Raw genomic sequence first — 22,089 nt, 5'->3', positions numbered from 1 at the left:
CAGCTGGCTCTAGGTGGTCCTGCTCGAGCAGGGGAGTTGGGTCTCCAGAGGTCCCTTCCAATCGCAGCTGTTCTGTGATTCTGAAATTCAGAAAAATGTATCCCGAGTGATGAGCTTGTGTTTGCAGGGAGAAAACTGTAGTGCTGATTTGTTTTCCTTCCTGTCTGTCTCCTGCCAGTATGCCCTTAAATGAAAGCCCCAGTTGTGCCATCTGCTGTGGCTCAAGGACTTCTCAGATACAGCTTTGCAGGTCTTTATGGTCTAAAGATTGTCATGCAGGAGAGCTTTCGTGGCTGCTAGCTGGAGAACCCTGTAGGCTGAATGGCATTTTCCTGCTCGCTCACTGATCTGGAAGTGAAGGAAAGCTGCCACAGCTTTAATGGAAAGTACTGCACAGTTAGGAGAAAATTGACTGCCCCTTATGTTGCTTTGCTGTCTGCTGGTTTGTGAATCGTAATGCTTTTCATTAAAAAAAGAAGTGGGGGAGGGGAAGGTGTCAGGTCTCTGTGGGTCCCAGATCATTAGCAGGATCAATTCCTTTTTCACTGCAGAGATCAGAGGCTACAGTCTTGCGTAGCCAGTCCTTCAGCTGCAAACAACGCAAAAGCGGAAGAGCTGGTGTGTGGCTGCCTGAGTTGCTGTGCCTGGATTTTTGTTGTGATAGAAAAATTCTTCCCTCGCTTTGGAGTCTGAAATGAATTCAGTCCCTTGCAGGGTAGGGTCAGAACAGTCTCATCAGCTCCAGTGTCAGAAATGTTAAATCCCTCAACTTGGGGCTTGCAGTGGAAAAGATTTTTTGGTTGCGTCAGGAAGTTGATAATAGGGTACTAAACTTTCGCCTCTGAAGGAGGTCTGGTAATAATTTGAAATTGTTGGCATCTGAAGATGTATGCTCTGGTGCTGGTGTGACAGAATTTTGACGTGACTCAGTCCAGTTCCACAGCCCTAGCCCACCACCACTGCTGACATGATTTGCAACCCTACTGGAGGTACCAGTAGATACATCTGAGAGCCAAGTGTATTGAACAGACTGAATTTACTTCTTAGTCATGGATGTGGTTGAGTCACAAGCTTACGTGTTCTCAGTAAACACTGTAACTGTTCTGTGAATAAATAGAAGAACCCGATTTACAGAGGTTGTAAGACTGTACATCAGAAGATGCCGTTCTTCTGCTATGACTAGGCTTCAAATGTGGCTGCGAGCATACCGTTTAACCTTTCACTGCTTTAACCTCTCATCCCCTGCAGAATGAGGTTCATGGGGTTGTTAAAATTTGATTATAAACTGCTCTGTAATGCTACGTAGCACGAGGCATTCTCAGTTCTTTGCTTTCCCTCTCTAGGGTGGATACATGCGGTTTATACTCCAGTAGATTCTCTGGTGTTTGGTGGAAATATCCTGCATAGCTTTAATGTTCCCATGCAGCTTCGCATCTATGAAATTGAGGACAGAACAAGGGTAAGGATACTTGATTCTCTTTTTAACTGAACAGTTCTTTGTGACTATGATCTGTCATAGTCTCTCCCTCATATTCCCTTCTGACAAACAAGAACTGACGAGATCTCCGTGTCGGAGTCATTGGAACAAGAGGTAAATGTGAAGTAATGAGACTTTCAAATGTTGGCTGTTTTTAGTGGGATTTACTCATCTGTTTTTCCCTGCCTCCCACAGACGCGTCCCTTCTGTGTCTTTTGTCTGCCTTTTAAACTTTCATAAACACCTTCCCTTTCGCACAAAAGCATATTGCGCTTTACAGAGCTTTGTACCAGTACATCTGGTAACTCCCTGCTTATCATCTCTCTGTGCACACCTGGAATGGATACCCAAGCGTGGAGCGTGCATGGGACTAGGATGGTTCTGCTGCCCACAGCTGAACTGAGCAAGCTGCACAGAAGTTGCATATGAAAGGACATCTATACTTTGCAGGATTTTCTTCTATGACTCAAGAATTCCTTGGGGCAAAGAGAGTCTGGGGTGGGACGTTAATCTGAACACTGTGATATTCATCTGGCTGTTCTATCTACCTAATGGAAGGAGTGTTACTTCTTGGAGGAGGTTGCTGTGCAGCCTCTTTGGGAGTGAAGATTTTGCCCTTGATTAATGAACGGGTCACCTAGTCATCATATACTTTGTAGTTTCATAAAGTAGCAGAATCTGAAGGAAATGCCACTGTTTTAGTAGGCTAATAAATCGTAGAATGGTTTGGGTTGGTAGGGACTTCAGAGATCATCTTGTTCCAACCCCACTGCTGTGGGCAGGGACCCCTTCCACCAGCCCAGGTTGCTCCAAGCTCCGTCCATCCTGGCCTTGAGCACTGCCAGGGAGGCAGCAGCCACAGCTTCTCTGGGCAGCCTGTGCCAGTGTTCCAGATAGAAGAATTTCTTCCTTATATCTGATCTAAATCTCCCCTCTTTCAGTCTAAAGCCATCACCCCTCATTCTGTCCCTACAGGCCCTTGTCCAAGCCCCTCTCCAGCTCTCTCGCAGCCCCTCCAGGCACTGGCAGCTGCTCTAAGGTCTCCCCGCAGCCTTCTCTTCTCCAGGCTGAACAGCCCCAGCTCTCCCAGCGTCTCCTCCCAGCAGAGGGGTTCCAGCCCTCGGATCATTGCTGTGGCTCCTCTGGCCCCGCTCCAGCAGCTCCAGCTATATCCTGTGCTGAGGGTTCCAGAGCTGGACGCAGAACTCCCGGGGGGTCTCAGCAGAGTGGGGCAGAGGGGCAGAATCCCCCCCCCCTCGCCCTCCTGCCCACGCTGCTGGGGGTGCAGCCCAGGGGATGGTTGGGTTTCTTTGCTGTGAGTGCACATTGCTGGGTCATGTTGAGCTTCTGGTCACCCAGTACCTCCAACCCCTTCTCCTCAGGGCTGCTTGCAACCCATTCTCCGCCCAGCCTGGGTTTGTGCTTGGAGTTGCCCTGGCCCATGTGCAGGACCTTGCCGTTGACCTTGTTGAACCCATGAGGCTGGCACAGGCCCAGCTCTCCAGCCTGTCCAGATCCCCCTGGATGGCATCCCTTCCCTCCCATGTGTGACTGCACCATGCCAGCTCAGTGTTGTCAGCAACGCTGCTGAGGGTGCCCTCCACCCCACTGTCTGTGTCGCTGACAAAGATGTTAAACGTCGCTGGTCCCAGTACCGACTGCAGAGGAACACCACTTGTCACTGGTCTCCACTTGGACATGGAGCTGTTGACCACAACTCTTTGAGTGTGACCATCCATCAATTCCTTATCCACCGAGTGGTCCATAAATAAACTGTGCAAGGCAACTGTAGCGTTTCAGTGAGAAGATGGACCAGTGGAACGTACAAATTCAGAGGGCGACTTTTTGTGGCTGGCTGTTTTGGAGGCATTGCATTGAGACAGTGCTGGTAGACCTCTGGCACGGGTGCCAGGTGTGGTGTTCATGGAGACTTGGACTGGCAAAACAGCAGGACATTGCGGTTCTGCACCAAAGAGTCTTAACATGGTATGTCGCAGTCATCAGTACAGTTCACTGTTGTCATCGCTACAAGAGGGCACAATTCTGGCTCCAGGGAGGCTTTTAGCCTGAATTGCTCTCTCTGCAGTGGAAGTGCATAGGCCTGAAATAAATACGTGTTGTTTTGAAATGCATCTTTGACTTGGTGAGAGCAAGGGTGTCCTCCCCCAGCCTCTCTCTGCCAGTGTTGCGTTAGGAGGGGACTGCTCCCTTACTTGTCAGGGGGTACAGGGCCTGGTAGTCTTCACATTGCAGAACAGCGATGGATGGGAGCAGTTGGTTTCCTGGAGTGATTTTGATGAAGAGTGAATATTAAGCAGCAAAATGAATTCTTAGTGGAAGAGAAATGAAGACAAAAGCTGAAATTCAGGGGAGTTGGAACAGAGGGAATGTAGCAGAGAGCAGAATTGGAGGCAGAGACCAGAGTGGAGTTCAGCCTGGCTTTGAAAGGTGTCCCAAGGCAAGAATGTCTTAAGAAAGAGTAAAGGGACTTGGACAGGAAGAAGTTATGATGGTAGAAGCAGGAAGGGGCTCGCTCTGGCTGGACAAAGGCACTGGGCACAGGAAGGTTTTCAGAGTGACTATAAATAAGAACCAGCAATATGTGCCAGCTATATGTGCTGCGGGTGCTCAACGGGAGGCTGTGTTGGTGCCAGGAAGGGTGCTAGCACAGGCAGATCGCATGGAGAATGGAGAAGTGAGGACTGGGAGGAAGGATCGATGCCAGAAAGAAGTTATTCCCATTGGTGTCTATGGGGAGGGTGGGATGGAAACACTCTTTTTCATGAAGTAGTAGAAGAGCTGACATTTTGTTCTCACAGGACTTGAGCAACCCAAGATCACACACCTTGTGTTGGAACTGCTCAGCAGTGCTTCATCTCAGAGCCTTCTCCTTGGGCAGCTGGGTGCAGCTTTGACCTCCTAAGCTTCTATACCAGGAGGCAGATTTCCCTGTAGCGGTCAGGTATTTTGGTAACTTTTAGGAGCTTACCAGGCAGTTACAGTGAAATGGCTTTGAAAAGTCACTAGCATCTTGATCCCATGGGAAGGTTCTGAGAGTCGGGTATCTGCCTCTTGGAAAATGTCTGGTCAGGGGTTTTTTGGAAAGGGATGCTGGAACATTTGGACGTCCCAAATCAGACCTTTACTCTTGTCAGTTTTGGTTTAGATTTTCTTCAGTCTGTGTAGTTCTTTATAATTTTCCCACCAAAAATACGTAAGTGTTCTAAAAAAGACTGATGAAAGACAACAGCCCAGAATTTCCACAACTTCGTAGAAGCAGTTTCAGTGCTTGCGTGTTGCTGTGTGCTAGCAGTGTGTTACGCACAGCCTGTACCTGTGTTCACAAACTTGAGCTCGTAGGCAGCCGTACAATAACAAAGCTGTGTGAACAGTCGAAGAATAGCAAGAATTTCTAGACAGAAACAAAATATAAGCCGTGCAACTAAGGCGTAGAGAAGTTTGATAAAAAGCAGGAAAATCAATACTGTAATTTAGAAATAATAACACGCACACCTTCCCCCCCACCCCCCATCCTAAAAATATTATGCAGGAATCTTGAAGGGGTAAATGTTTTCAGACTAGGATTCCACTGTCTACTACTTTATTTTCCAAACAAATTTTGTCATTTCTTTGTTCGCATAATTCTGTTTGTACACTGGTTAGTATAGCAGACTCGGTACAGTGTGTAGTTCACACAAATTTGCCAGTGTGAACTTCCTGCAAATGAGTTTCTCATCAGTATTGATCTTTCCATTGTGTATAGCACAGAAGCAAATTACATGATGTGATTGACGAAGTAATGTGCCACACTCAAATCAAAGTGTAATACAGGTGTGTTTCCCCTCTTCATTTTGCACAGAGCAGTTTTATGGAGGTTTCGCTGTGTTTAAACCTGCTATATAATGCTTAATCATCTTTGATTGCTGATATTCAAAGTCATTTTTATGCTAGGTGTAGTTGTTATTGTCTTAGCAGCTCAGACAAGAATAAATACATGGTTGAAACGGTAATGCTGATTTACAGCCTGATAAAATTGCCTAGTTTATATACTTGTCATGCTTATTCTAGCTTAATTTCTTATATCCCTGGGAGACTTTTTAAGAGGGTTATAGCCATTTAAAAATAGTTTTAAGGAGCAATAAAAAACATGTCTATTGTTGGAACCAGCTCCTAATGTGCAATTGAGGTAAACAAATATTCTCCAGCCTTACAGTTTGTAGAGACTCTCATTTTGCAGTCTGGCTTTCCTAGAGGCCAATTAACAGCTAGTCAAATAGGCCAAGCTGTTTAGCTCTCTGCTAGACCAGCTTCAAGAACCGCAGAGCAGGCTGCCGTGTGGCCATTCATCATCTTGGCATAGGGGTGTTACAACACTGTGTTACCGAAGAGGGGGAATGTGTCAGACTTACTCCCAACCCATCTAAATTTCACTGTGTTAAAATACCTGAACGTGGACAGAGCCAAAAGCACTCAAAATATACACGTAAGGTGGTCACTCACAGATGGTAGTGTTTGCTACTGATTTTGTTTTCTGGAATGTAAGAGAGTGTTTTAAGTGGCTAGATTAATTATTTTGTAAATAATCATAAATTGTTTTTCAGTATTGTGATTAGATTGATTCAACACAAGTGGAGTGTGCAGTGATTTTAATGGACGCTGTGGAAGAGACTAATACTTTCCTAAGGAAAATGTGTGCCTAACATGCTTAGGGTTTTTGTTTTGTTTTTGGAGGGGGATAGAAGTCTCTCAAATAATTTCACTTTGAACTGAAGAAATGGATCATATTCCAGAGAGAATTTTTCTTGCTGTACAGGAATAATTAAAAAATTTATTCAGTGGATTGTAAATTATTAATCACAGAAGTTAGAGCTGGAAATGCCTATTAGATGATCTGGTGTATTTCCCTGCTGGTGGGGGATTTAGTCCTCTGGCAGTGTCTGTATCAGATATTATGCTTTAAATTGATCACAGAACACTTCTAATTTCTTCCTTCCTTTCTTTCTTTTATTCCTCCTCCCCATAAGAGTTCATTTTACCATAAACGTGCAATGGAAAAAGTGTGGACACACACATAATGCAGTTCACGTCCATTATAATTAATAAATATCCAAGGATATCATAAGGAACGTGCTACTCTACTTCTCCATAAGGCAAAGTTTAGAAGATTTTTTAAAGCACTGTTAGACTTCCTTTACTGGCGAAAGGCACTGTAGATCTTTGCGTGGTATCTCTTGCTACATATGGTAGCTCTTACTTCTGAAGGTCTGTAAAAGCAGAGCCGTCTTGGGCAAAGAGTGAATTGCAGAGGCATGGAGGGATTTGCTGTGGGTTGGAACAGTGGTAGTGAGGCAATTAGGAACTCAAATTGAATATTAAAGATTGATATACATAATGGGAGCACTGCATGCATTACTGCCTTGTCTTTCACATTGAATTAACATTGGTAACAACTAAATTTGGTGAAGCTCAGAGTCTGTCAACAAATGTTGAGCAATGATGTCTTTAATATTCCCAGGCATGTGGCTGAAAACCTTTTGAAGGCTGAGGGGTGGAAGGCGCCTTCCTGTTTGTAAGTCAATTCTTTGCAAATTTTGTTTCCTGCAGTGCTCTCTTGGAAAAATTTGAGTTCCTTTATTAGCATATATTTTAGCATGGCTAATTTCCCCTGTGTTCTGTAATAGTGATAAGTGACTTGATCTCTTCTTTATGACAAATAACTAAACCAAAGGAAAAATTTTCTCCAGTGCAAAAAGGCCCTGGGGTTAAATGTTCTCACATTTAGGGGGATGTTGTTTGGTTTTTGCTCTTTTTTCCCCTCCCCCCCCCTTCTTTTTTTGGCATGTGTACTGTGTAACAGACAACACAGGGAGACATTTGGAAAGGTGCAGCATCACTGGATGCATGACCCGTAGCACCGTGCCGTTCAGATTTGCCAGCTACGTTTGTGTTGAATTTCAGAGGTCATAATTTTGGGGAATTGCCATGGAGTATTTAAATCCTACACCGTGATACATTTAACGGGACAACACAGTATATTTTCCTTTTGTTACATTTTGTTTTACTGCTCAAAGTGTTTGCATTTCCTGTGCCCTGGGAACAGAGGCAAGCTCTTTGACTGTCCACCTTGGAGACAGTTTTCAAACATGGGCGTCCTAGTAAGTCATCGATGTGCTCAATGCTTGAGTCACCCCGCAGGTGTTTCAACAGTGCCTGCTTTGCAGAGCTGGGTCTGAGTTTCCAGGTGCTGGATTAGTGGTTCTGCTTAGACTTTACTGTTTTTTGGGTGATCTGGGGTGGGGTGGTGGTTTGGTTTTGTTTTTTTTAAAAAGGGCTTTCTCAGATAATGCTCCTCTCTGGTGCAGCCCAGCTTTTAGTTAAAGGTGGGTGGACACCTCTTGACTAGGTGAGCGGTTGATATGCTTAGCATATCTTAAAGCAGCTCCTATAATCCCAGTGTAATGCATGCATGCCTGCAAAATGCAGATTTCTGTGCCACCAGGAGAAAGAAGTGTACAGTGTAAGTACAAGTGCGTGCAAGATGCATGGCATCCATTTATAACAGATCGCAATGCATATACATATGTTCTTGCATTTTAGGAGTTCCCCAGATTCTTCCTTGGTACAGTGATGTCCCATAGACAGAAAGCTATGTTGGAAAGGAAGGAAATCCACTTTGTATTCTTTTGAATCTGAAATAATCTCACAAATACATAGTGTTGGAGAAATAACTTTTTGTGTGAGAACAACAGGTCTGAGATGTAAGGAAAAGTGCACAGCTTGACAGGATCTTTTGTCAAAACTCTGCTTTTCTGTTCTGTTTGTAGCAAAAGCTAAGTTGCTACCAAAATATCAAGTGTAAATTGTGTAAGAGATTTTTACTTTTAGTATGTATTTATCAATAATGAAGAATTTATTTGATCATTTGTTTAATCGAATTGTTATAAAGACCATTATCGAAAAAGATGTAGTTCCTGCTTGACTCATTTTAGATAGTGCTGCCATTTTGATAAAAATCATGTGATAGTGTTTAGGAAATTAAAAAAAAACCCACCTTTATTTTAACTTAAATTTTAGTGGCTAACATCTGTATGTGACCACCCTATGTTTGTACAGTAGGTAAATAGTACTGTAGGGGCCATCCATCAGTTTTGTGATTTCACAGGAACACAAACCCCTTCCTCTCCCACCACCCCAAGAGGATACAAATTAGTGAACCAAGAAACGATGCTCTCATGGCAGGCAGGCAGGCAGGCAGGCTCCTCATTTGGTATGCTGAAGGCATACGTCTTGCTCGGCTCCCACCCTCCCTCCCCTCCCCCTCCCGCATACCGTTTGTGCTCTTGATAACACGATGAGAATGATGACCGACCCTTGTGCTGCAAACTTCTCTCCCTTCCCCATGGGCTGACAGTCTCGATCTTGCTTTCAGGTGCATGCCAAATTCCGTTATCCTTTCTACTATGAAATGTGCTGGTATGTTCTGGAGAGATACGTGTCCTGTGTGACCCAGCGCTGCCACCTCAGCAGAGAGTACCAGAAAGAATCAATGTTAATTGGTGAGTGAATGCTTCGAGTGTATATTCAGAACTGATGCTACCACCCTAGGCTAGTTACTGCCTTGGTTTCTGCAAAGCAGATTATAGAAGGAGTTGGAGAACTGTAGAAATTCAAACGAACTGTTTCTTTATTTTGGGGTGGGGAAGGTTTTGACTCTTAAGCATTTCCATGAAGTGCCAGCCTACTCTGAATTATATTTATTGAGCATTCCCTTAGCAAGTGGATCCCAGAAAAATAAATTTTTGGATGCGTTTGTTCCTTGGTTTCAGTAATGTTTGTGTTGAGACGGTCTGCCAAGCAGTTGAGGATTTACTGCCATGTTTGGCACAGTACCTTAGTAGCCAGAAATGTGTGCATTGCAAATGTGCTCTGGTGGGATGGATATTTAGTCCTTTTATAGAGCATCTCCTCTACAGAATGTGTTATGGTCACTAAACCTGTCTTCTTGGTCTTCTTTAATCTCTACTTTAGTTCTCTCTATTTGGTGACTGACTTCTAGTTCTGCAGAAGAACAAAACCAAGAAAACACCTACACAAATCTATATGATCTATAACCTAAGTGCAGGGAGGTCAAAGAGACCTTTACAACAATAGCTGAAAATGGACCATAGCAGAGACAGATAGATGTGCCTGAAGCAGGAAGGCATTACCTGGCACTGGTGTGAGCTTTACATCACTGCGTGACAGTTCCAGTTGTTGCCTTGCTGAACTGCCCTCTTTTTCCTCCCTTTAATGGAACAAGATGGTGGGCCATATTGCCTCCCTGCTTTTAAGCACAGAATGGCCGAAAGTAGCACAAGCACCAGCTAAATCTTAAGTGATACATGTGGAGCGTGGAGGAGAACTAAAGTATTTCTGTGCCTGCTGCTTCCTGAGATGCCACTTGCAGTGAACCTGGCGCGGCTGGACCTGCCCCGGGCTCTGGACACAGGAGGGGAATGATCACCTACTAGCACAATTCTTAGTAGAAGGGAATTGAAGAAGTTAGGGGCAGACATGACTCTCCAGTGAGTTTTACTGACCAAGAATAACTTGAGAGAGCTAATAGTCTGTAGATAGAGATGGGAATTTTCTTGGAATCCATAGGGATTTGAGTGCTTCACATTTTGTGTCCCTCCTTTGCTCTGTGAGACCCTGATCAGAAGGGTTAGTGAACCAGGAACTCGGTATGGAGAAATTTTTCTCTTTATATAAAAAGATCATCATAGAGGAAAGCATGAATTAGCCCCTTGGATCAGTTCTTCAAAAAGCAGTGACAAAGCTCTGATAACTGCGTTCCTTGGAAAGTAAGGAACAACCTGCTGTTGTGTAAACCACTGACATGGAAAGAGGCTCATCCTGCAGGCAGGGTGGGGGTGGCAGATAGCAGAGGTCTAATTTTGGAACAAATTAGATGTGAAGAGTGGATGGTTCAGGATATTGAGATGGGACCTTCTTCAGCGAAATCACAAGTGTGAATTCCAGCCCAGCTCAGTAATTACTGATAATGGTTTGGTGATCCCCATGGAATGTGCCTCCATCCAGTTACTAGCTGAGAGATACTCAAATCATATAAAAGCTCACTGGTAACCATGGCTGTCCAGTGTCTAGAAGGAAAAGGATTGTTTTGCGTGACCCAAGAGTGCCAGCTGCAAAGGCATCAGGAAAAGGAGCATGGCTATTTGGAAAATGGTTTGGTGACAACATTGTCTGGGCCTTGTTGTCTGCTGTGGTGGCTGCAGTTGTGGGCCTACTCGAAAGTGAATATTAAACTGTTTTGCTATTGTTGGGGCATGGTCTTATGGCCATTTCAAGCTACTGTGAGAAATATGCTCCTCTCACAAGACTGTTCTGTTTTGTGAACCCGGGAGGTTGTGCGCCTGCCCTGTGGTCTGAATCAGTTCAGTGATCTGACTGAAAATTGACCCTACTGAAAAATGAATAAATTTATTATCAGTAGGATTGATGAGCTGATCTGACTGGCAGCCCTACTGAGTGGCTGTGGGTGCTGGGTCGAGGTAGGTGCTGGGAGTGTCTGGCTGGACAGATCATGAGCTCTTGTTACTCCCTTGAATGGATCGGTACTTTCAGCTTACTGAAGAGGTAGCTGCTGACAGCGTGTAGGTCATGCGCCTGCCTGCTATCTCTTGACTTCTTCAGAGTATTAGCATGCTGATAAAATCTCTCACATCGACATCCAGGGCCTTTCCCTCCAGGAGAGACAGATGTATACTTTTTTTTTTTGTCAGAAACTTGCTGTTTATTTCTTGGCAGAATCTTCACCTTCAAATAATTATTTAACTGGGGATTGTGGTTCAAAAACCCAGATCTGCTATATCTACTGGATCTTTCACTTTGGCATTTGTCAAATTCAAAGGAGTAAAGGCACATTATTTACCTTTACAAAGCTGCACGGCTTTGTTCTGCATGAATAATACTGTTTCAGATACTTGCTAGTCTTTTCTTTTAACTTGTCTCAGTGTCCAGCTTCTTGACTAAAATAAATCTCTACGAATTGTAATCCTTGAATTGCACTTGTTTGTTCTGTGGTGTCTATATCTTCATACCATTCACTTGCTGTGGCACAGGAGATCCAAATGAGGTCAGTGTTCCAGACCTCACTGCTTTGTTTTTAAGCTTTTTTTCAGAACTGCTAAGGTCCTTAAACTGCCTCTTCCTTAGAGACTTCTCTATCTGCAAGCAGTTTCTTGATTTCCCATGAGAGAGTATCCCTTGATGAGGAATTTACCATTATTCTCCTCAGGGTAATGAAGCAAAGCACTTCTGTGCAGACCCCTCAATAGACTTGTCGTCTGTCCTGCTTCGTTTAAGAAAAAATTCTTCACATCCTTGTATTCATTTTCAGAAATATCTCTTGAATAATCTTAATGTTTCTCCTATGTTTTTTAAATCATTTCCTTGACATAATTTGTTCTAAATGTCTACTTTCTAACTTTCCTTTTGGGTGCTAGAACTTGCTGTTTTTCACCCTTGAATTGTGCTGCTTTCTTTTCTCACATACCTTCCGATACAGTGGTCTTACTGGATCTCAGAAGAAGCAGCTGTTGATTATTAGCTGAGGAGGACATCCACCAGCGAGGGCGCAGGGTGCTGCCCATGGTCTCTGGGATTCACATGGTGGTAGTTTTCGTAGAATTGGTAGAGAACCTGTTCTCCTGCATGAAAAAAAAGGAGACTACTGTGGTGATAGAGAACATCCTTGTGGAACGCAGAAAACCGAGTTCATCAGCGATTGTGTTTTAAGGATATCTGTAGACTTTTCATGCTATGTTTTCCTTGCATAGTATTTATTTGCTTTGACGTGGAGGTTGCTAGATTCAGAGTGACTCTCTCAAGACATGGCCTACTCATGAAAAAGTATTGCTGTGATGGTGTTGTGATACCTCTGTCCTGATAGCTGTATGCTAGTGTAGAAGTTTGCATTGTTCTTTGTATTTCTGTTTTCTAAATGTCTCAACTCGCAAAACTTCAGACAGGAAAAAAACCACCTCGGTGTAGGCAAGGCTAAAACCTTGCACGTTCCCATTCCTTAAAAACAAAAAGTCTGCCCTTCTAAAGGAGTTGGAAGATGACGACTCTGGCTTCCTTGCCCATTCTTCAGGCCCAGAGTGAGTTTTCAGGCAGTTGCCTCCTAGTCAGTGTGTGAGACTGTTCTCTTCCAGATCTCTTCTGCAGGAGGGCAAAGACTCAGGGGAGTGATGACATGACAGCAGTCGCAGGCTGCTGCAAAAGCACGCGGTCTCTCTTTCTCTCTCTTTTTTTTTCTTTTCCGTGACCTTCTCAACTGCGGCATTTGTCCTGCTGGCCGAAATCAGAAAGGGATCTTATTTGGGTTTCCTGCTAGATTTGAACATGCACTGTTTCGGGATGGCTGTGTCTTCATTATTTTTACTCTTATCATGAAAGAGTCTGTACTGGATGTTTTCAACCACAATTGACCTTCAGTGAGATACGGATCTTGAGAGTGAACTAACAAAGACTGGGGGAAGATACTGGGCTATCAAAAATGTGCTTTTCCTGTAGCCTGCAGCTTTTAAGATTCCCATTGCTAAAATTTTAACAGGATGGCTCTAACTGTACGTTAATCCTGATGGATGAAGAAAATCTGCCCTCTGGCATGGTGAAGGAGCCATGTTGTTGTTTTTTGTTAAACTCTTCTCAGGGGGTTGAATAGATTTGCTTATGAGAGACAGGTACTGGACTGTATCGAGTGATTTCTGTGTGGGGTGCTCCATGTGGTGATACGTTTCCAATATGCTCAGGGTTTTTTTTTTCTACTAATGAAAATGGCGTTGCTGTCTTTAGCAGACTAATAGCAACCGCTGCTCCCAAGTCACAGTGTCAGGATTTGGAGCTGGGAGTGGCAAGGTAGATATTACACACTGGACTGTTCCAAAGAGTTTAGAAAGATTTTGTAATTATACCTCACCACCCTCACTTTCTTTTAAATTCTGTAATACAGCAAGTTACTTTTTGGCAAGGAAAGAAATTGTGTATAATTATCCTTCCTGTACAAGTGGATGACTGTGGGGAAAGTTAAGTGATTTGCCCAGAACCACAGAGCAGTGAACTGCTATAGAAAAAAAGGTATTTCTAGCTCTCTGTCCTGTGGTCAAGCCCGTGCTGCTCCTGCTCCTCACTGAGTTATATCACTGACTGTTCTGTGTAAGCTGGTTTATTTGCTTTGAGGTAGTGCAAAAAGACTTTCACCCCTTTCTAAGTCATATGGGAGACCAGACTGGATAACTGCTCTGAAACTGCAGTTCTGGTGTTGGCTGGTGCATTGACTCAGAAGGAGGAACCACAGTTGCACTTAGCAGGAGCTCTTTTCCATGGAGAGACTTTATAGCCAAAAACCTCCATATCGGTGGAACCCTGGTAATACAGTGCTTAAAATACACTTCTCAGCAGAGTGAATGCAGATTATGCTTACATAGGGCCTCAGCTCACAGCATAGTAACTCTCAGTCAGATACCGTTTTCAATAAAATGGATAAATAAAAATCATGGCATGTTGCATTAGGACAAAAGAAAACACAAAACTGAACCCTCCTCACGTGGACGTTATCCTTCCATTACTGAGTCCCTTGACTTTTTTTTTTTTTAATTAGCAGCAGTAGCAGACACTTGTTGTCTTTTGAAAGCAGTCCGCTCCTAATCTGATGGTGCAACAGGACTGTAATCCCCCAGCGCTCCGGAACAGACGGATAGACTTCAGGTTAACAGCAAGCCCTGTCCCCAAAGGTCAGGTTAGGCAAGGCATCGCGTAACTGCCGGGCTTGCAGAGAACAGGCCACAGGGCGCTTGTTTGGTGATGGTTCATTTTGAGGTTAGATTCAGATTATTTTCTGTCTGTCTGTACCCAGGTGTGGCTGGCACAGCAGAGCCTGTCTTGTGCAGACAGCCGGTGGCAGGGAAGCGGTGGCAGCTGGCAGAGCGGAATTGCCGTGTCCCCCCCTCCTCCGTGTGCTTGCTTGCGATGGGAGCAGTCCCCCAGTATGCTGTGGTGTTGCACTCCCCGCCTGCCTTTTGTTTCCCGAGATTAGAGCAAGAGACAAAAAGTGGAGATCTCCCTTGAAGGCTGTTTTCTCTTAGCAGCAGAGCATTACTTGGAGTCAATTATTCACACTTCCATAACGTGATCTCCCTTTCTTTCTTTGGGCCTTATCTACGCTTGTGATTTGCCCCAGTTACAGCCATTAGTTACTGTTCAGCAGAGCCACCGCATCGGAAGACAGAAACATAATTTTCTTTGTGCAGATTTTTATCAGTTTCTGTTAATGACACTGTACTGGTAGCGTAGGGATGGGTATCTGCTTTCGCCTTCTGTTTTAGCACTGGCATCTTCTCCCATCTAGACCGGGCTTTTGAGCTTCAGCCAACTGTGAAATAGCTCACCGAGGCAGTGTGGCTTAGAGGAGGGACTCCAGCCCTGAATCCAAGAGCCTGGATTCTAATTCCTGGTTTTGCCCCAGATTTGATGTGTGACAATGAGCAAATCGTGCTTTCTCCCAAGCATCTGTTTCCTCAGCTGTAAAAATGGGAAAATGACATAAGCTGATTATGTAGCCCTTTGAGGTGGGTAAGTGTGCTGGCTACTGTCTTCAAGGGAAAAAACAGTGTTAAACAGAAGTTGAATACCTAGTGGTTTTTAAATGTTCTGGTTAAGGTGTTTTCTGATCATGTTTCTTTTTCTAAGAGAAGCGTGGGGGTGTATTAGCACAGACCAGAGGGGAGGAGCTGCTTTGGAGTGTTGCATGCCACCACCTCAGCACACAAAATAAACTGTGCTGTACTTCTTCATGGTGAAGCTTTTTTTGGAGGGATGCAGGGAAGAAATTAGCCTGTGCTGTGGATGGGGTTGGATTTGGCTGCCACCAGCCTTGCTGGTAGCTGGTATTTTTTGTGACTGCCATCTTTTCACAGGCAGTTCAGCTTAAATGTGCCTTTCAGGAGTAATTTTGTGGCCATTTTGGTTCTGAGGGAAAACGCAGACGTGACTGAGGGAGTAGACTGGACAGAGATGCTTGAGTTTTGAAGGCACTGTAGCAACGTTTGCCCTGAGCAGTATAAAGTGGCCGACTCGTATCTCTTGGGCACGAACACGCAGAGGTGCAGCTGGGCTTGCAGAGTTTTCATTTGGAACTGCCAAGCTAAGCAGCTAGGCTGGCTGCCCTCGGACAGCTACTCCGCCGCTGCCTGCTGCGTCTTTGTTACCCAGCTGAGAAATACCGCGTGTGTTTTGTGAGAAGGTGGTATAGAGTATGCAAGAGTCAAGGAGCTTCGCTGTGATAAGGATGAATTTGCCAGCTTGGAACTGGGCTTCAGAATTTGTTTTGAATCTCGCTGTTAAACAACCGGATGTTGAGTTTTTTCTTTAATGTCCTTTTAATCCTTCCTTAAGCATGATTCACATTGTCCTAATCCAAAGCTACTGCATTGCAAAGTACAAAAGCTGTGAAAGGAACTTTTCATTAATTGTTCGCTCACTTTTTCTGTATGGCTTCTGTTTCCTTTGCAGAGTGTTTTTGTTTGCAGCTTGATCTCATAACCATTTCAGCCACTGTGAAAATCCACGTTGACTTAACTGGGTGTTGCCAGTGTTAACTGTATTTTCCACAGAAATTCCTGCTGTTGCTAGCCTGCATTCAATGTTGTTCTCTTAGTAAAGGAAATTGTGTCTAATAAATAAGAAAAAATGTGTGCTTTAGGGAACCTTAGCCACTAGTTTTCTGCATTGCTTTCACTGCTCGATTGAACAGAGTTGTGCAACAGTTGGGATTTTTAGGGGGAAACTTAGTAGAAGACTAAGATTGATAGTTCTTTAGACTCAGAAACTTGCCTTTAAATTTTCCTGGGAAGTACCTAGAATGTATCAGGGAGGGCATTAAGAAAAACAGTATCATGTAACTCTTGACAGTCCTCGCATTTCTCGGTGTGTTTAGGCCTCTTGTCTGTAAAATAAGCGTAATTGTAGTCCTCTGTCTCAGAAGAGCAATGAGTATTCATGCAGTAACAAGTGAGGGTTCTTGTTCTACCAACAGTTGCTCGCAAACAGTCCTGAGAAGTTGATTTTGTGCTGTGTAGGGTTCCTGGAAGAATGATGATGTACAGCATTTTAACGTGCTTTCTCCCATCGTTTTTCCCCTCCTCCTTCTGTGCTAAGTCTCCACTTAAAGCAGAAGGGCTGCCGAATCTGGTCTTTCTTTGGATTTGTGGGAAAATTAATTGTGTGTGACTTAAGAGCTCTGCCTACTCTTAATTGAAGGCATAGAGGACTGAAGCTTTGAAGAAAGCATAATTTTTCCCTAAATGTTTCCCAGTCATTTGAACTGAGTAGATGTTAATGAAAACCAGCATTAAAACAAACAAATAACCCCCACAAATTAAAAATCAGCTGAATAGAGCCCATTCCCATCACATACTTACTGGGTATTACCCAGTGCGCTTTTAAATAGGCAGCGCCTGGCCCCAGTGGTAGAGAGGTGTTTAAGCTATGAATGACATCGTGTAAAATTTCAGCATTCTTTTTCTAACTTTCAGATGCAAAAAGAAAACGCAGCACAGACAGCTATTCGTCAGATTCGTGGTTAGACATGGATGAAGAATCTTGTGATGCTCATATCCAGGAGGAGAAGGATGACGGCTTGGATAAGAACTCCAGATCCTTGGTGGATGGCTCCTCCTCACCCAACAGCACGCACTCGGAAGGGAAGGAGGGTGCAGGCAGAAAACAAAAAGCCACGGTAATGAGATACCTGAAAAGAACTTTGTCTAATGAGTCAGATGACAGCGGAAAATCAACGACCCCCACGGACTATCCCAAAACGCCAACGGGGTCTCCAGCTACAGAAGTTTCAACCAAATGGACTCACCTCACAGAATTTGAACTGAAGGGTTTAAAAGCCCTGGTGGAAAAGCTTGAATCTCTCCCAGAGAACAAGAAATGTGTTCCAGAAGGCATCGAAGATCCACAGGCTCTCCTAGAAGACATGAAGGTGGGTGTGATAGCTTGCTGACCCACACACACTGTATTCTGTGGGCATCGAAGGCAGCGGGAGATCAGAAAGCAAACTTCGGCAGCAGAGCCATGGCAGCTTCTGTGTAGTGGCCAGCTCATACCAGCCTGCTGTGCCAAGGAGGGGGAAATTATGCCTCTAACAAAAGCCATCTCTGCTCCGGGGAGGTGGCTGCAGTCTGATTTAATTGGTGCAGTCCTTGCTGACTGTTGCAGCAGTGGCCAACGGTTTAGATCCTCTCATAGTTCAGCACTTGTCACGTCCCATGTGTAAATTATTATACCTCCGACGGTCTGTTTATACTTATAGTCTTAATCTGCCCTTTTCGGTCTAGTGTCTTGGTGGAGTATGTCTGATTAACTGACATACAAAATGTAAATACTTGACTGTAATTCAGAAGATATATTTTCAAATGTTTTCAGTTGCTTTTTTTCTTTCACCTTTTTCATTTTCTTTTCCTCCATTGCCCTCTATAGGTTGATAATTATTCTCCACTGGTACTATATACTGTTTCTGGAGGTGGTGAGAGGATTGAATGCTCACTAGGGACAGAACTTCTCTTTAGGTGTTCCGTAACCTGGCAGTGGCACCCCATCTGATTTGGGGAGAAATTTCTCCTGAAGGCTAGCATGGCCTTGCTTCTGGTCCCAGCCCTGCCTCTGATGCGTGGCATCCCTTTGGACTGCTTGGTTAGCTTTTCTGTGTCTTGCTTTCATATTAGATAAAATAGGCTTCTTTTTTTTTTTTTAACAAAGCTGAGAGCAGCATACGCTTATGGTTTTGCTGGGGCTTGTCAAATAAGGCTGAAATTGCCAGACTTGTCCACAGGCCCAGTACCATGGCAATTTGGCCTGATTTGGAACCATGAGTATTGATTCCTGATCTTGTGTTTGGACTGCGGGTTTTGTGCTGTTTCTGTGTACAGTATGGTTCTTCAGCTATGTATGTTCTGTATGCAAGAGCTGTGTAAGCCACAACTTGAGGGGAAAAATACGTGTTTATATGGTACAAGGGGAGCCTGTACTTTTTTAGTGCAGGTAGTGTAACAGCTGCTTAGAAAAGGCTTCAAAGCCGGTTAAAGAAGGCTGAACATATGCCGTGTGCAGTGGAACCATATTCCACAGTCTTGGAGCCTGGAAGTGTGATCTGTGGCACTCATTTTGGTAAACCACAAGAGCTCAGATTTCTTGCAAAATCGGCCACTCTGTATATGAAAGTGGACACACATCCCCGAAGTCGTGGCTGCAGGTTCACCGGCTTGCTTTGTGATCGGTCGTCTGCTAATGAGAAATCAAAATGAAGCTTCCAGACCAGGAACTGAATTTGTGGTGAAGAAGAAAGAATAGTAGCATTACTTTTCCAAGCTTGATGCACAGACCAAGTTTTACTTAAACTGCCCTTTCTAGAAATCCCAGAAAAGGGTACAATGTGTAAGAAATGGTGCAGATGTTCAGAATATGATCATGCATGCTCTTTTGATGACATACTCCAGTGCACTGAGACATCTTACCAGAGCACGGCAAGAAACCACATGTGAATCTGTTTTAAAGGACCATGTAGGAGTGTATGTTTTCTTATTCCTCTCTAGAGCAGTGGATTCACTAGCTACAGAGATAGAGAACTGCAAACGGATACTTAAGAAAAAGGCCCAAGCCATGCACTCTTTGGTGGTATTGTGCCTTAACTGCTATTAAGTGGGCATCTGCCACTTTTTGTGCATCAGGGCTGCAGTCTTGAAGTTCCATCTCCTTTGATAACTGTCTGCTTCTGAACTCTCTCCCCTTGCCAGCACACACTGTAACCATCAGGATGTAGCCCAACATCTGGATATTTATGGTTCCCTGCTGGTGAAAAAGCCATGACCGCATCTAAACATCATGCATGCTGCAGAATTGTTTTCTCTGGAATCACCTCTGTATGTTTGGTGAGACTGTGGCTGATTAGACAGAGCAAGACCTTTTAAAAGGATGTGAACTCAAACAATTTCTTGAATAACGTCAAAACAACTTACCCATCTTTTTTACAGTGTTGGCCCACAGATAAGGCAGCCCTCAATTTTCAGAGAATGGGAGTCAGTACAGCATGGTAAATTAATTAAGCCCCGCATAGCCTGCTTCCTCCAGAACTCCCTACGGTTGCATCATCCGCTTGCTAGGTGCTCTGGAGGAATTGGGGCAGTTGTGGGAAGCTGCACTCAGATCAGCAGTTGTTCAAGTACACTTCGTCTCAGGTCAGGTGCGGAGCCCAGGACTCCGAACGCAGGCCTTCCCTTTGCTCACCAGCAGACTGTCCGAGGCAGCCGCTGACAAGGTGTGTCCCATTCCCATCGAGTTCTGGGACCCTGGATGCAACAGCCCAATACTCCTTTCTGCCACCCTGTTCGTTGACATGGTAGAGAACAGTACGGTGGAGCTGTCTCCTTGTAACCTGTGCCATACCGAAGCATGAAGTTTGTTTTATTCAGCTTGTTGGCTTTAAAAAAAAAAAAAAATCAGAAACAAGTGTATCAGTGCATCTTTAGGGCATCTGCCCTCAAAGGACACAGTATGCTGCTGGAAAAGTTGCCGAGTGACGGATTTCAGCCCCTTGAGCATACATCGAGCGTAATGGTCCTCGCAGGATTCCTGTATTGCTTGGTGTGCGGAATGCAGCTGCTCAGTATTTTGTTCATCCTCGCTCCTCAGTGCCTGTTAGGTCGGTCGTACTGTGCAGACCCTCAGCTGAACACAGCCATGCGACTGTTCCCTTGGGGCTCCCAGTGAGCCCATCGCTACCATAGCCGTGTGCTTCGATTTGAGAATTGATGAGCTGTTGCTATCTCTGGTTCACAGGTAAGGAACTAGGGCGCAAAGAGATTAAAATAAAAGGGACCGTAATTTTGGATGCTGGTTTTATGTGCTGTGGATGTGATTTCCAGAAAAATTAGCGTTATTTAAGAATGATACCTGCGAAACATAATTTGAATGATATTGAAACCGTAATTGCTTAACACTTCTGCAGACCAGAAGTTCTGATCTTGAGCATCCAGATCCCAAGACAGGTGTGAGGAAGAGGAGGAACATTCGGTTCGTGACTGCCTGTGGAAACCTGATTTAAAAAATTTGCCCTGTGTCACACAGAGACATAATGGCAGAGGAAGAAATACCGTCCACTTTTCCAGAATGGTATTTATTTCCTTGACCACTAAAACATATTTCCTCTTGTTTTGCTACTAGTTTTCCAATTTGTGCAGAAAATAACGTGGGGATTTTTCTGATAGCGTTAGCAGTAGAGTGAGCAGAAGCCTGGTGCCTTTCCCTCACCCCAATGACTGCCCAGAGCACCATTCATCTGTGTGCCTGAATGGAGGCCTGCAAAAAAAGCTGTGCAGATTGTGCGTGCTGTGACTGTATTCGGCTGTAATCACAAGGTTTGTTTCATGGGCAACCTTTTTGGGCATGTGATGTATTAATAATACAGCCTATAAAAAGTACCCTTTTAGCGCACCCATGTTAGAGTTATTTTTAACAGACGCGTAGCAAGAACAAGCTCTGACAGAAAGTGAAGTTTCACAGAACAAACCAGGGTAACTCGCAGAGAATCCATGCTTTCCCATCTGAGCAAGAATACAGTAAAGGATGGGCGACTGGATTACTGCTCTTGGTGGTAAATACAACTACAGCTATTTAATGTCAGGTAGGTGAGACTTTCTGAAGTAAAGTAATTTATTTTCCTTATGAGAAGGGAGACTGAAAACTAAACTAAGCCTGTGTAAATTCCTTACATGTCATCTAAACTCCTAACTGCAACTGTCTAGTGGGGACCCAGCAATCCAGAAGTGCCAAGCTAATGCCTCTGCAGATTGAGAACCCATTTATCACCATGATCGATGGAGCGCAGCAGCACAAGGGAGGCCTATTTGCAGAGCATAACATGGACCTCACTTGGGGAGTGGGTCAGTTCTTCCCGCAGCTCAAACAAGGAATTAGATTCTTGTCGGCTGCAGCTCTGCTGTATGAGCACTGTGTTGCATGAGCCCTGTGTTCACCACCAAAGGAGCTTCTTGGAGGCCTCCAAACAGCCATCACTGACAGCAATGTTCGCTCCATAGCAGATGGCGTCTGAACAACCGGCCGAGGAGATGCAAGACTCTCTGGATCCAAGTGTCTGCGGCTGGGCTCTGTGAGCTGTACGTGTGGCAAGTGCAAGGGGAAATCGTTGTACAGATAAACATGTGCTCAGATGACCCAAGGTGCCGGAGGACAGAGGCTTGGCAGTGTCCCTGTTGGCAGGGTGAGCAGTCAGAAGATGCTGCAGCCGCTGCCCCCACATCCTTGCTGTTGGTGTTAGTGTTGGAGGCACGCGCCTTGTTTTCCATATATACATGCCCTGAAACGAAATATGAAACAGTGCAACAACTCCTGCTCCCAATTTAAAAATTAAGTGGCAGCTGAGCTGTTAGAAAAGTGCCTACAGTGACGACGAAGAGAAGGAGGAAAAAAATCACTGAGAAGTAATTTTACTTAGATGGTGACGTTGGGGATTGGAAGAGTTTCAT

The 22,089-nt window shown here is 44.5% G+C and overlaps 1 protein-coding gene across 14 annotated transcripts in view; it reads left to right on the top strand.

Annotated features, from left to right (window-relative positions):
- KDM2B (lysine demethylase 2B) overlaps positions 1-22,089 on the top strand; it is a 126,564-nt gene that overhangs the window by 60,535 nt on the left and 43,940 nt on the right. For all 14 annotated transcript variants that reach the window (XM_075434951.1, XM_075434952.1, XM_075434948.1 and 11 more), the window contains 3 exons: positions 1,344-1,459; positions 8,907-9,033; positions 17,077-17,531. In XM_075434951.1, coding sequence (XP_075291066.1) covers positions 1,344-1,459; positions 8,907-9,033; positions 17,077-17,531 — 698 coding nt within the window. The remainder of the gene's footprint in view (positions 1-1,343; positions 1,460-8,906; positions 9,034-17,076; positions 17,532-22,089) is intronic.

Source organism: Opisthocomus hoazin, chromosome 13 (assembly GCF_030867145.1).
Source record: "Opisthocomus hoazin isolate bOpiHoa1 chromosome 13, bOpiHoa1.hap1, whole genome shotgun sequence".
In the NCBI taxonomy this organism is placed as follows: Eukaryota; Metazoa; Chordata; class Aves; order Opisthocomiformes; family Opisthocomidae; genus Opisthocomus; species Opisthocomus hoazin.
Note: the sequence above shows the minus strand (reverse complement) of the source record. Positions and strands in the feature narration are given on the sequence as shown.